Source organism: Cherax quadricarinatus, chromosome 51 (assembly GCF_038502225.1).
Source record: "Cherax quadricarinatus isolate ZL_2023a chromosome 51, ASM3850222v1, whole genome shotgun sequence".
NCBI lineage: Eukaryota > Metazoa > Arthropoda > Malacostraca > Decapoda > Parastacidae > Cherax > Cherax quadricarinatus.
In genome coordinates, this window is record NC_091342.1 from 29,908,064 (window position 1) to 29,923,706 (window position 15,643).

General features: G+C 42.4%; 1 protein-coding gene across 1 annotated transcript in view; it reads right to left on the minus strand.

The window, feature by feature from the left end:
- ATP8B (ATPase phospholipid transporting 8B) overlaps positions 1-15,643 on the minus strand; it is a gene marked incomplete in the record, with an annotated part of 560,409 nt that overhangs the window by 243,128 nt on the left and 301,638 nt on the right. The window contains 2 exon segments of the mRNA XM_070095976.1: positions 10,034-10,120; positions 13,941-14,153. Of these exon segments, the coding sequence (XP_069952077.1) occupies positions 10,034-10,120; positions 13,941-14,153 (300 nt within the window).

Genomic DNA, 15,643 nt, shown 5'->3' on the forward strand with positions numbered 1-15,643 from the left:
CTCTCCTGTCCTCCAGTGTCGTCAGGTTGATTTCCCTTAACCTCTCCTCGTAGGACATACCTCTTAGCTCTGGGACTAGTCTTGTGGCAAACCTTTGCACTTTCTCTTAGTTTCTTTACATGCTTGGCTAGGTGTGGGTTCCAAACTGGTGCCGCATACTCCAATATGGGCCTAACGTACACGGTGTACAGGGTCCTGAACGACTCCTTATTAAGATGTCGGAATGCTGTTCTGAGGTTTGCCAGGCGCCCATATGCTGTAGCAGTTATTTGGTTGATGTGCGCTTCAGGAGATGTGCCTGGTGTTATACTCACCCCAAGATCTTTTTCCTTGAGTGAGGTTTGTAGTCTAGCCCCCTAGACTGTACTCCGTCTGCGGTCTTCTTTGCCCTTCCCCAATCTTCATGACTTTGCACTTGGTGGGATTGATCTCCAGGAGCCAATTGCTGGACCAGGTCTGCAGCCTGTCCAGATCCCTTTGTAGTTCTGCCTGGTCTTCGATCGAATGAATTCTTCTCATCAACTTCACGTCATCTGCAAACAGTGACACCTCAGAGTTTATTCCTTCTGTCAAGTCGTTCACAAATACCAGAAACAGCACTGGTCCTAGGACTGACCCCTGTGGGACCCCGCTGGTCACAGGTGCCCACTCTGACACCTCGCCACGTACCATGACTCGCTGCTGTCTTCCTGACAAATATTCCCTGATCCATTGTAGTGCCTTCCCTGTTATCCCTGCTTGGTCCTCCAGTTTTTGAACTAATCTCTTGTGTGGTACTGTGTCAAACGCCTTCTTGCAGTCCAAGAAAATGCAATCCACCCACCCCTCTCTCTCTTGTCTTACTGCTGTCACCTTGTCATAGAACTCCAGTAGGTTTGTGACACAGGATTTCCCGTCCCTGAAACCATGTTGGCTGCTGTTGATGAGATCATTCCTTTCTAGGTGTGCCACCACTCTTCTCCTGATAATCTTTTACATGACTTTGCATACTATACATGTCAGTGACACTGGTCTGTAGTTTAGTGCTTTGTGTCTGTCTCCTTTTTTAAAGATTGGGACTACATTTGCTGTCTTCCATGCCTCAGGCAATCTCCCTGTTTCGATAGATGTATTGAATATTGTTAGGGGTACACATAGCGCCTCTGCTCCCTCTCTCAGGACCCATGGAGAGATGTTATCCGGCCCCATTGCCTTTGAGGTATCTAGCTCACTCAGAAGCCTCTTCACTTCTTCCTCGATTGTATGTACTGTGTCCAGCACTTGGTGGTGTGCCCCACCTCTCCGTCTTTCTGGAGCCCCTTCTGACTCCTCTGTGAACACTTCTTTGAATCTCTTGTTGAGTTCCTCACATACTTCACGGTCATTTCTTGTTGTCTCTCCTCCTTCCTTCCTTAGCCTGATTACATGGTCCTTGACTGTTGTTTTCCTCCTGATGTGGCTGTATAACAGTTTTGGGTCAGATTTGGCTTTCGCTGCTATGTCGTTTTCATATTGTCGTTGGGCCTCCCTTCTTACCTGTATATATTCGCTTCTGGCTCTACGACTGCTGTCCTTATTCTCCTGGGTCCTTTGCCTTCTATATTTCTTCCATTCCCTAGCACACTTGGTTTTTGCCTCCCTGCACCTTTGGGTGAACCATGGGCTCATCCTGGCTTTTTCATTATTCCTGTTACCCTTGGGTACAAACCTCTCCTCAGCCTCCTTGCACATTGTTGCTACATATTCCATTATCTCATTAACTGGCTTCCCTGCCAGTTCTCTGTCCCACTGAACCCCGTTCAGGAAGTTCCTCATTCCCCTGTAGTCCCTTTTCTTGTAGTTTGGCTTCATTCGTCCTGGCCTTCCTGCTTCCCCCTCCACTTGTAGCTCTACTGTGTATTCGAAGCTTAAAACCATATGATCGCTGGCCCCAAGGGGTCTTTCATATGTGATGTCCTCAATATCTGCACTACTCAAGGTGAATACTAAGTCCAGTCTTGCTGGTTCATCCTCTCCTCTCTCTCTCTCTTGTAGTGTCCCTTACGTGTTGGTACATGAAGTTTTCCAGTACCACCTCCATCATCTTAGCCCTCTATGTATCTTGGCCCCCATGTGGCTCCAAGTTCTCCCAATCGATTTCCTTGTGGTTAAAGTCACCCATGATCAGGAGCTTTGCCCTGCATGCATGAGCTCTTCTGGCCACTGCAGCCACTGTGTCAACCATCGCTCTATTGCTGTGTGTGTGTGTGTGTGTGTGTGTGTGTGTGTGTGTGTGTGTGTGTGTGTGTGTGTGTGTGTGTGTGTGTGTGTGTGTGTGTGTGTGGTGTGTGTGTGGTGTGTGTGTTGTGTGTGTGTGTTGTGTGTGTGTGTTGTGTGTGTGTGTTGTGTGTGTGTGTGTGTTGTGTGTGTGTGTTGTACTCACCTATTTGTACTCACCTATTTGTGGTTGCAGGGGTCGAGTCCTAGCTCCTGGCCCCGCCTCTTCACCGGTTGCTACTAGACCCTATCTCTCCCCGCTCCATGAGCTTTATCAAACCTCGTCTTAAAACTGTGTATGGTTCCTGCCTCCACTACGTCATTTTCTAGGCTATTCCACTGCCTTACAACTCTATGACTGAAGAAATACTTCCTACTATCTCTCTGACTCATTTGTGTCTTCAACTTCCAATTGTGGCCTCTTGTTTCTGTGTCCCCTCCCTGGAACATCCTGTCCTTGTCCACCTTGTCTATTCCACGCAGTATTTTATATGTCGTTATCATGTCTCCCCTGACCCTCCTGTCCTCCAGTGTCGTCAGGCCGATTTCCCTTAATCTTTCTTCATAGGACATTCCCCTTAGCTCTGGAACTAACCTTGTTGCAAACCTTTGTACTTTCTCTAGTTTCTTGACGTGCTTTATCAAGTGCGGGTTCCAAACAGGTGCTGCATACTCCAGTATGGGCCTGACATACACGGTGTACAGTGTCTTGAATGATTCCTTACTAAGGTGTCGGAATGCTGTTCTCAGGTTTGCCAGGCGCCCATATGCTGCAGCAGTTATCTGATTGATGTGTGCTTCCGGAGACATGCTCGGTGTTATACTCACCCCAAGATCTTTCTCCTTGAGTGAGGTTTGCAGTCTTTGGCCACCTAGCCTATACTCTGTCTGTGGTCTTCTGTGCCCTTCCCCTATCTTCATGACTTTGCATTTGGCAGGATTAAATTCGAGAAGCCATTTGCTGGACCAGGTGTCCAGTCTGTCCAGGTCTCTTTGAAGTCCTGCCTGGTCCTCATCAGATTTAATTCTCCTCATTAACTTCACATCATCTGCAAACAGGGACACTTCTGAGTCTAACCCTTCCGTCATGTCGTTCACATATACCAAAAATAGCACTGGTCCTAGGACCGACCCCTGTGGGACCCCGCTCGTCACAGGTGCCCACTGTGATACATCATTACGTACCATGACTCGTTGTTGCCTCCCTGTCAGGTATTCTCTGATCCATTGCAGTGCCCTTCCTGTTATATGCGCCTGATGCTCTAGCTTCTGCACTAATCTCTTGTGAGGAACTGTGTCAAAGGCCTTCTTGCAGTCCAAGAAGATGCAATCAACCCACCCCTCTCTCTCTTGTCTTACTTCTGTTATTTTATCATAAAACTCCAGAAGGTTTGTGACACAGGATTTGCCTTCCGTGAATCCGTGCTGGTTGGCATTTATACTCCTGTTCCGTTCCAGGTGCTCCACCACTCTCCTCCTGATAATCTTCTCCATAATTTTGCATACTATACACGTCAATGACACAGGTCTATAGTTTAGTGCCTCTTTTCTGTCTCCTTTTTTGAAAATGGGAACTACATTTGCTGTCTTCCATACCTCAGGTAGTTGCCCAGTTTCCAGGGATGTGTTGAAGATTGTGGTAAGTGGTACGCACAACATATCTGCTCCCTCTCTAAGGACCCATGGAGAGATGTTGTCCGGTCCCATTGCCTTTGAGGTATCGATGTCCCTTAGCAGTTTCTTCACCTCCTCCTCATCTGTATGTATGTCGTCCAACACTTGTTGGTGTATTCCTTGTTGGTGTCCCCATCTGGTCTGTCCCCCCAGAGTCCTTCCTGTCTCTACTGTAAATACTTCCTTAAATCTCGTGTTGAGCTCCTCACATACCTCTTGATCGTTTCTTGTGAGTTCTCCACCTTCTTTCCTCAGCCTTATCACCTGGTCCTTGACTGTTGTCTTCTTCCTAATGTGGCTATACAGCAGTTTCGGGTCAGATTTGACTTTCGATGCTATGTCGTTTTCATACTGTCGCTGGGCCTCCCCCCTCATCTGCGCATACTCGTTTCTGGCTCTTCTACTAATCTCCTTGTTTTCCTGGGTCCTATGCCTCCTGTACCTTTTCCATTCTCTGTTGCACTTAGTTTTTGCCTCCCTACACCTTCGAGTAAACCAAGGACTCGTCTTGGTCTTCCTATTATTTCTGTTTCCCTTGGGAACAAAACTTTCCTCTGCCTCCTTGCACTTTGTTGCCACATATTCCATCATCTCGTGTGTGTGTGTGTGTGTTTGTGTGTGTGTGTGTGTGTTGTGTGTGTGTGTTGTGTGTGTGTGTGTGTTTGTGTGTGTGTGTGTGTGTTGTGTGTGTGTGTTGTGTGTGTGTGTGTGTGTGTGTGTTGTGTGTGTGTTGTGTGTGTGTTGTGTGTGTGTTGTGTGTGTGTGTGTGTTTGTGTGTGTGTGTGTGTGTGTGTGTGTGTGTTGTGTGTGTGTGTTGTGTGTGTGTTGTGTGTGTGTTGTGTGTGTGTTGTGTGTGTGTTGTGTGTGCGTGTTGTGTGTGTGTGTTGTGTGTGCGTGTTGTGTGTGTATGTTGTGTGTGTATGTTGTGTGTGTGTGTTGTGTGTGTGTGTTGTGTGCGTGTGTTGTGTGTGTGTTGTGTGTGTGTTGTGTGTGTTGTGTGTGTGTTGTGTGTGTTGTGTGTGTGTTGAGTGTGTGTTGTGTGTGCGTTGTGTGTGCGTTGTGTGTGCGTGTTGTGTGCGTGTTGTGTGCGCGGTGTGTGTGCGTTGTGTGCGCGTTGTGTGCGCGTTGTGTGCGCGTTGTGTGCGCGTTGTGTGTGCGTTGTGTGTGCGTTGTGTGCGCGTTGTGTGCGTTGTGTGTGCGTTGTGTGTGCGTTGTGTGCGCGCGTTGTGTGTGTGTGTACTCACCTAGTTGAGGTTGCAGGGGTCGAGTCCTAGCACCTGGCCCCGCCTCTTCACTGGTCGCTACTAGGCCACTCTCCTTGAACCGTGTGCTTTATCATACCTCTGCTTAAAGCTATGTAGGGATTCTGCCTCCACTACATCGCTTCCCAAACTATTCCACTTCCTGACTACTCTGTGGCTGAAGAAGTACTTCCTAACATCCCTGTGATTCATCTGTGTCTTCAACTTCCAACTGTGTCGCCTGCTGCTCTGTCCAATCTCTGGAACATCCTGTCTTTGTCCACCTTGTCAATTCCTCTCAGTATTTTGTATGTCGTTATCATGTCCCCCCTATCTCTCCTGTCCTACAGCGTCGTCAGGTTGATTTCCCTTAACCTCTCCTCGTAAGCCATACCCCTTAGCTTTGGGACTAATCTTGTTACAAACCTTTGCACTTTCTCTAGTTTCTTACGTGCTTGGCTAGGTGTGGGTTCCAAACTGGTGCCGCATACTCTAATATGGGCCTAACGTACACGGTGTACAGGGTCCTGAACGATTCCTTATTAAATTGTGCTTGTTATAATAAGGTTGGGCAAGTTTTCTAAGGTTCTTTTGGTACAAAATTATTAATTTTTACATTAACATAAATGAAAAAAAATATACATTTAAACGTATAAGAGAAAATTGTAGAAAGGACTTAATTTTAAATGAGTTCTTGCTAATTGACCAGTTTTACCTATTTGGCACGACATCATATATATATATATATATATATATATATATATATATATATATATATATATATATATATATATATATATATATATATATATATATATATAAAACAATTATACACAAAACTGAGTATTGAACAGGATAAGAGAATTGTATTTCTATAAAACAGAATGATGCCCTAACACTGCATTTGCATAATATATACATGACTCCAATGCAACGAACGGTATTACTGTATTCATGGAGGGGAGGGGAGAGGGGATGGGAGAGGGGAGGGGAGGGGAGAGGAGAGGAGAGGAGAGGAGAGGAGAGGAAAGGAGAGGAGAGGAGAGGAGAGGAGAGGAGAGGGGAGGAGAGGGGAGGGGAGGGGAGGGGATGGGAGAGGGAAGGGGAGGGGAGGGGAGGCAGTGCCACGCCCATAGTGAGGTATCAAGTACCTTGCAAAATGGGAAGCAATCAGGTTCAATCCAAGAATGGGGAGGGGGAGGGCAAATTCAATTCCTTGTATCAAAATCCCCTCACTGGTCCTTGAGGGGCTACACAGGCTAGATAACCAGACAGCTAGATATTCTAGATAGTCATATAGGGTAGATATACATCTGCATCTTACAAGGTACATGACTGATCAGTTTTATGCTGGTAGAACTGATACAGTTGACTATGTTGTCCACTGATAGTAATCCAGGAAATGTGAGAGATTTATTTAGCTCTTTCACACTTTGTTCACTGTGCCTCTCATATGATCTGAGTGCTTCCGCTTTTATTTTGGTCAATATAAACAGTAATTGATGATTATACGCAGATTTTAGTTTACACTTTGGCTACGGTGAGCTAAGTAAATGCAGCCATGATTTTTTTTTTGGCACACGTTCACATGTACAAACCGTTATCAGAAAGTTCCTATACACAGTTTTTTTGTGTTGTCAGTGCGTTGTTGAGATTTTTTTTTTATGTAACAGAATGGAATCATCAACAGAAAGAAGAGCATGTGTATGTATGTGTGTGAAATATTGTTTTCAAACATTGTAAAACGCCTAGTGAACCTCACAAAATGTTTTGATGGTGAAGCAACTGGTCAGTGTAATTTGTAAGTTTCTTCGATTCCAAGCAAGATGAATATCAGCTGAGGATGATGAATGCTCTGGTCGTCATTAATGTCAAAAACAGACACCAACATTCAAAAAGTATCCAGAGTATCCAGGACACTGCAAGTGTTGTGGGAATTTCTCATGGGTCGTGTTAAAGCATTTTGACTGAAAATTTGAAAATGAGGTGAGTGGCTGTAAAATCTGTGACCCGCTTGCTGATACAAGACCATTAAGACCATTGTTTTCTGGTCAAAAATATTATGATGGTCGTCCTCCATCGTCCCTGCTTTCCAGATCTAGCCACTGTGACCTCTATCTTCCCCAATAAAAGTGGCACTCAAAGGTCGGCGTTTTAACGACGTGAAGGAGACTCAAGAAGAATCACAGGCTGTGCTAGATGCCATTAGGAAAAAATGAAAATTTCGGAAATGTTTCAAGAACTGGCGGAGGCGCTGGGATGTAGACAGCCTCACAGGAAGAATACTTCCAGGGAGACAATTTCAAATAGGTAACCCATATATTATTTTTCTCAACAGTTTGGAAGGTTTTTGATAGCACCTCATATGTTATTTTAAATTCATATGGCAACCTTCATGGCTTTATTTCTGATAGTTGTTGAAAGTCTTATTATGGACCATGAGGTACCAACTACTGGCTTGCCTACTGCCCTATTCTATATACTACTGTTCAGATAAGTGTGGAGTCTACGTTCAGTTTAGTTCACTAGTTAAAGCATCATGCACTATATTAACAAAGCTTTCACTTGGTTCTTCTGAAGAGAACAGAACTCTTCATGATAACATAGTCACTAAGCTGCCACTGCTTCACCACATCTGTTTGCTGGATGACCGTTTCTGTTTGTCCGTTGAGATCTAAAAACAGTGTTTGGATATGTGTTTGAAGATATGTTATTAGTTCTTTAGTGGTCTGGGTAGCAGCAGCAGCAGCAAGTTTCTCCCAAATGTGCAGGATTCAACCCCACGGTCAACCACTTTTAAAACTAGCAGGCTAGTGAGCTAACCACTGAACTAATATGGTAGAGTGGTTAGAGCACTGGCCTGCTAGCTTTAAGACTGGCTTGCCAATGGTTCGAATCCTGCCCATTCCCCGAGCTGTTTATTACTACAATTCACTGAATCATCTTTTTTGTTTATATAATGACTCCGCATCATTTCCAGTTTGTTTTTATTTACTTAATTAGCTAATTAAACTTTTAAGCTATGTGTAGTTATTTTACAGTGGTAATGCATCTTCTTGCCTTCTAATAATAGCCATTCTTCATCTCTTCAGTCAAAACCCCTACAGTAGGGAAACTATTCATTCTGCATCAGTGTAGACTGCCTACACTCTGCACCCTTAGTGGGGTTAGAGGTGATTAGTATTTTATTAAACTTGGATTCAGTTTCCCTACCTCTGCCTCCAGACATTTTGTTTTCTGTTTACAATACACTAGTCATCTGATGGTGAACACAGCAAAGACAGACCGTGATCTAACTGATGTTAAAAACCTACATACACACTTTGATATACCTTTGATGAGTTCTGAGTTTTTTTTTTTTAACTTCCAGAGCCCGGTCATGGGCCAGGCTCGTCTGGTGCATGCCTGGTCAAACAGGCTGTCGCTGCTGCTGGTCTGCTGACCCACATATCTATTACAGCCTGGTTGATCTGGCACTTGGTGAAGATACTTGTCCAGTTTCCTCTTGAAGACTTCCATATTTGTCCCAGCAGGGTTTCTGATAACTTTTGGTAAAATATTGAATAGTCTGGGGCCACGGACATTGATACAGTGTTCCTCTTACTGTACTCAATGCATCCCTTCTTTTCACATAGAGCCAATAAATACTTTATTGGCTCTATGTGGGTCGTAAATGCTCTCTGTATTTGTTTCAACTCTGATCTCTTTCCTGCCTTGAATGGGGCCATCATCACTGAGCAATATTCCAAATGAGGGAGCACCAGTAATTTGAAAGTTCTCAGTATCCACTCTATCATCCTCCTGGCTGTCGCGACTTTGGTCCGATTGTGTTCTATAAAGGAAGGTCACCTCGCATAATTATTCCCAAGTTTTTCACGAGTTCCTTTCATTCTATTTGATGATCATCTTGAGTTTTGTATACAGTTTTCTTTTGAGTTCTTCATCCTTTCCATACCTAAAAAGTTGGAACTTATCACCAATGAACGTCATGTTTTCCACTGCCCACTGGAAAACACAGCTTATATCTTCCTGCATTTGTTCAGTGTCTTCTACCGAAGTGACTTTCATGATTATTTTAGTGTCATCTGCAAATGATGATACAAAACTGTGATGAGTGTTTTTATCTGTCTGCTATGAGGATATGAAACAACTGAAATCGTGAGCGAAAAAAAGCAGTCCTGAGGGTGTATTCATCAAATTCAGCTTTAACAACAAAAGCATTAATTCCAATCAAGTAACCCAGAACCCTTAATGAAATACGTCTGGAAGATAGTATGAGTAACACGGATATGAAGCAGTCTTGAGAGGATGAACTCAGTGACATCAGAAGTATATTCTACACACATCACCATAGAGAAAACAGAGAAAGATATAAGTCAGAAAGAGAGATAGAGAAAGATGCTCCCTCTACAGGAGCATCTTTCAAATACTGCAGACATTGCATAGAGATGGATAAAACTAAGATCAAATTAAAGGCATCATGCAGAGTCCAGGAGGGACAGAGGAAGGAAATAGTCATAAAAGTGAAAACATCTAATATTGGGATCATGTTTGAAGGAAATATATCTAATACTGTCGACAACAAAGAAATGAGTGAACTACTGAAGGTCACAATACAGCTCTCAGTGAGTCATTAATCAGTATAAAGACTATCAATTCGAGCTTTTCTTTTTTTTTTATATGTGAGACTTAAAACGCTCCTGACCTTCCTATAATTTCTGACACAGTATTAAGGTACACTCAACCTTCAAGAAGTCCATAAGAGCATGACCATGTACTCTGCCCTCAGGTCCAGTCATAGTACTGAAGCATGTTTGCGGGTTCTAACATACAAAATAGTACTAGTCATAATGGTGAAGGTTCAAAAAGGCTCACTCTCATACCTTACTCCAGTATTCTTCTACCAGCTGACCGTTTCTTAACACATTTGATTTTCTTCGATTAACTTGTCTATCGCTGCGGTGGCGTTGCTGTGAAAAGAAATATAACATTACTGATGTTTCTCTCTGGCCTACCATAATTATAATGTTTTCCATTATAATAATAATAAAAAAAGAAATGAGTAACAGGTCAAAATAAGTTACACCGTATTTTCGGGCATATAAGGCGCACGAGACATAAAACACTGTTTCCAAACATTCGTAACGTTAGTAAAGAACTGCCAAAGCGTAACCCAAAGCCCACTCTTGACCCTGACCTTGAGCATATAAGGTGCAGAGTCATTTTCCAAGACTTTTTGTGGGAGAAAAAGTGAACCTTGTATGTAGGAAAATACGGTATTCCTAAATTTCAGTCAAAATAATATCAAGTATGTAAGTGAGAAATACTATATTTGGCCCAGCTTTCCCAATACAGTGCCAGCACAAGTACAGTGCCAACACGAGTACAATGCCAACACAAGAATACAGTGCCAGCACAAGTACAGTGCCAACACGAGTACAATGCCAACACAAGTACAGTGGAAACACAAGTACAGTGTCAACATAAGTACAGTGCCAACAAGTACAGTGCCAAGTACAGTGCCAACACATGTACAATGTCACCACAAGAATACAGTGCCAGCACAAGTACAGTGCCAGCACAAGTACAGTGCCAGAACAAGTACAGTGCCAACACAAGTACAGTGCCAACAAGTACAGTGCCAACAAGTACAGTGCCAACACAAGTACAGTGCAAACACAAGAACCACAGTGCCAGCACAAGTACAAGGTCAGCATAAAAAATACAGTGCCAATGCAAGAAATACAGTGCCAGTACAAGAAATAGTGCCAGCACAAGAAATACAGAGCCAGTACAAGAAACAGTCCTAGCACAAAACAACAGTGCCAGTATAAGAAATACAGTGCAAGCACAAGAAACAGTCCTAGCACAAGAACAGTGCCAGTACAAGAAATACAGTGCCAGCACTAGAAACAGTGCCAGTACAAGAAACACAGTGCCAGCACAAGTGCAGTGCCAACACAAAAAATCGTCAAACCAACATTGTAAAAGACATTAAAGAATCTCATATGTTTTGTCGTTTTCTGTTGGAATGTGAGCAGTGTTACTGAGGGTGACTGTATGTCAGCCTCAGTAACATTCTTGTTGGAGGTGGTTGTGTTTTTGTGCACTCTTGTCCCCCTGATGTGCACTTCCCTGCCGAACTATTTGAAAGTTTATATTCTGGTTATCAGTGATAGTAACTGGGCCCTTTAAGCTTAGCTAATATGGATGAAAAAGCTAATTGTTTTGGCTGTGGCAGAAGGGAGTTGGATCAAGAGGTAGAGTGCTTATTTAAAAAATATCTCTGATTAGTATGCTTTCAAGAATTCTATATACGCAATACACGAATAACCTGCACGGGGGAGATACCACTGGTTCGTGGTTACAATATATATATATATATATATATATATATATATATATATATATATATATATATATATATATATATATATATATTATTATCACACTGGCCGATTCCCACCAAGGCAGGGTGGCCCGAAAAAGAAAAACTTTCACCATCATTCACTCCATCACTGTCTTGCCAGAAGGGTGCTTTACACTACAGTTTTTAAACTGCAACATTAACACCCCTCCTTCAGAGTGCAGGCACTGTACTTCCCATCTCCAGGACTCAAGTCCGGCCTGCCGGTTTCCCTGAATCCCTTCATAAATGTTACTTTGCTCACACTCCAACAGCACGTCAAGTATTAAAAACCATTTGTCTCCATTCACTCCTATCAAACACGCTCACGCATGCCTGCTGGAAGTCCAAGCCCCTCGCACACAAAACCTCCTTTACCCCCTCCCTCCAACCCTTCCTAGGCCGACCCCTACCCCGCCTTCCTTCCACTACAGACTGATACACTCTTGAAGTCATTCTGTTTCGCTCCATTCTCTCTACATGTCCGAACCACCTCAACAACCCTTCCTCAGCCCTCTGGACAACAGTTTTGGTAATCCCGCACCTCCTCCTAACTTCCAAACTACGAATTCTCTGCATTATATTCACACCACACATTGCCCTCAGACATGACATCTCCACTGCCTCCAGCCTTCTCCTCACTGCAACATTCATCACCCACGCTTCACACCCATATAAGAGCGTTGGTAAAACTATACTCTCATACATTCCCCTCTTTGCCTCCAAGGACAAAGTTCTTTGTCCTTGGAGGCACAGACTCCTAAGTGCACCACTCACTCTTTTTCCCTCATCAATTCTATGATTCACCTCATCTTTCATAGACCCATCCGCTGACACGTCCACTCCCAAATATCTGAATACGTTCACCTCCTCCATACTCTCTCCCTCCAATCTGATATCCAATCTTTCATCACCTAATCTTTTTATCCTCATAACCTTACTCTTTCCTGTATTCACCTTTAATTTTCTTCTTTTGCACACCCTACCAAATTCATCCACCAATCTCTGCAACTTCTCTTCAGAATCTCCCAAGAGCACAGTGTCATCAGCAAAGAGCAACTGTGACAACTCCCACTTTATGTGTGATTCTTTATCTTTTAACTCCACGCCTCTTGCCAAGACCCTCGCATTTACTTCTCTTACAACTCCATCTATAAATATATTAAACAACCACGGTGACATCACACATCCTTGTCTAAGGCCTACTTTTACTGGGAAAAAATTTCCCTCTTTCCTACATACTCTAACTTGAGCCTCACTATCCTCATAAAAACTCTTCACTGCTTTCAGTAACCTACCTCCTACACCATACACTTGCAACATCTGCCACATTGCCCCCCTATCCACACTGTCATACGCCTTTTCCAAATGCATAAATGCCACAAAGACCTCTTTAGCCTTATCTAAATACTGTTCACTTATATATTTCACTGTAAACACCTGGTCCACACACCCCCTACCTTTCCTAAAGCCTCCTTGTTCATCTGCTATCCTATTCTCCGTCTTACTTTTAATTCTTTCAATTATAACTCTACCATACACTTTACCAGGTATACTCAACAGACTTATCCCCCTATAATTTTTGCACTCTCTTTTATCCCCTTTGCCTTTATACAAAGGAACTATGCATGCTCTCTGCCAATCCCTAGGCACCTTACCCTCTTCCATACATATATATATATATATATATATGTCGTGCCGAATATGTAAAACTGGTCAATTAGCAAGAACTCATTTAAAATTAAGTTATTTCTAAAATTTTCTCTTATACGTTTAAAGATATATTTTTTTCATTAATGTTGATGTAAAAATTTATAATTTTGCACCAAAAGGAACTTAGAAAACTTACCTAACCTTATTATAACAAAAAAAATTTATTTTAGCCTAACCCAACTAAATATATTTTAGATTTGTTTACAGTAATTTAATACTAAACAAACACAGTGAAATATATTTTTTTCGTTAGGTTCAGAATGATTTTGGAGAAATTATTGTATACACAAATTTTCACTTGTCCTATATGGCAAGATGAACGTTGCTATTTAAGCCAAGATCGCAAGTTCTGCCTATTCGGCACGACATATATATATATATATATATATATATATATATATATATATAGATATAGAGATATATATATATATATGAGAGGGCGAATTACTTGTGTATTGTTCCAATCACGGTATTGTGTCGTTTTCTTTCTAAATAAGTTAATATAGGTAAAGATGAAATGATCCATCATCAAGTAACAAGACTAATGTGTTCGGTTCTTTACTTTATTTCTCCTTACATTAATATTATGTATGTAAAATGTTCGAAGGGTATTTGTACCGCGTCGACGATTACTTTTTGCAGGCAGTGTATATCGTCAACAGTGTACTTACAAAGTCGTCGTAGGCATCTTTAGCGGCGGTGACGGTGAGTACCCCTATGAGAGGGACAGCTGTGGTGATGGGTGAGAGAGACGAGATGACTGGTATAAGCTGCAGCACCAGCAGACACAGGAAGTAGAAGTTGGCCAGACGCTGGAACTGCTCAAACAAGTTGTATGGGATGAAGTTTATTAACGTATACTTCGACGTCTTGATGAAGTTTTTCTGAGGATAAAAAAAAAATAGTCACTATTAGTTATATGTTGTATAACCTGACTGCAGATTATACTCGACTAATTTATGTTAACAAACAAATTCAAATGTTAAAAATTGTTCTTATTAAGACATTGAAATAAGGAGATTATTATTATTACAATCAAGGGGGAAGCGCTAAACCCGGAGGATTATACAGCGCCTGGGGGGGGGGGATGTGGAAGGCATTCAGGCTTAATTTGGGGAACTGGAGCACAGATCCAATTCCCTAAATCAAGAGCCCCTCACCAACATCAAGGAACCTTCCTTGAGGGGTGAAATAAGGAGAAAGATTCCTTGAAGGCTGCAATCTCCGTGAAGCTCAATTTGCAATCATCTGGAATTGAACTCATCAATAATCCCTGACGACGTATCCACGTTCAGTCGTGATCTCCATATCCAAATTTATTTTACTGATTTTCTTTCATAAATATGGCATTATATGCCTTTGCCTTGAAGTCTGGAATTTCTTTTGCTAGGGAAAGCACTAAACTCGTAGGTGTTATGCAGCACCTGGGTAATGGGAGGCAATGATGTTAGAGCCAAGGAAGAGGAGGACAAGTCCAGTTTCTTGGATCAAAAGTCTCTCACCAGCATCAAGGAATCTTCCTTGACTGACCCTCAGTGCCTGGTGACACAGTACAGACACGAAGGTACCTCGTGGTACCTACTTTATGGTACCTACTGTATGGTACCGAGTCATACATCGTGTATGTTGTGGTTAACATGATCTGAACAAAATATAATGGTCATGATATGCACTATTATCCATGTAATAAAGATGTACCATGGTACAGTGTATGGTGGTATCCTGGTAATAATGTACCATGGTACAGTGTATGGTGGTATCCTGGTAATAATGTACCATGGTACAGTGCATGGTGGTATCCTGGTAATAATGTACCATGGTATAGTGTATGGTGGTATCCTGGTAATAATGTACCATGGTACAGTGTATGGTGGTATCCTGGTAATAATGTACCATGGTACAGTGCATGGTGGTATCCTGGTAATAATGTACCATGGTACAGTGTATGGTGGTATCCTGGTAATAATGTACCATGGTACAGTGTATGGTGGTATCCTGGTAATAATGTACCATGGTACAGTGTATGGTGGTATCCTGGTAATAATGTACCATGGTACAGTGTATGGTGGTATCCTGGTAATAATGTACCAATGTACAGTGTATGGTGGTATCCTGGTAATAATGTACCATGGTATAGTGCATGGTGGTATCCTGGTAATAATGTACCATGGTACAGTGTATGGTGGTATCCTGGTAATAATGTACCATGGTATAGTGTATGGTGGTACCCTGGTAATAATGTATCATGGTATAGTGTATGGTGGTATCCTGGTAATAATGTACCATGGTATAGTGTATGGTGGTATCCTGGTAATAATGTACCATGGTATAGTGTATGGTGGTATCCTGGTAATAATGTACCATGGTATAGTGT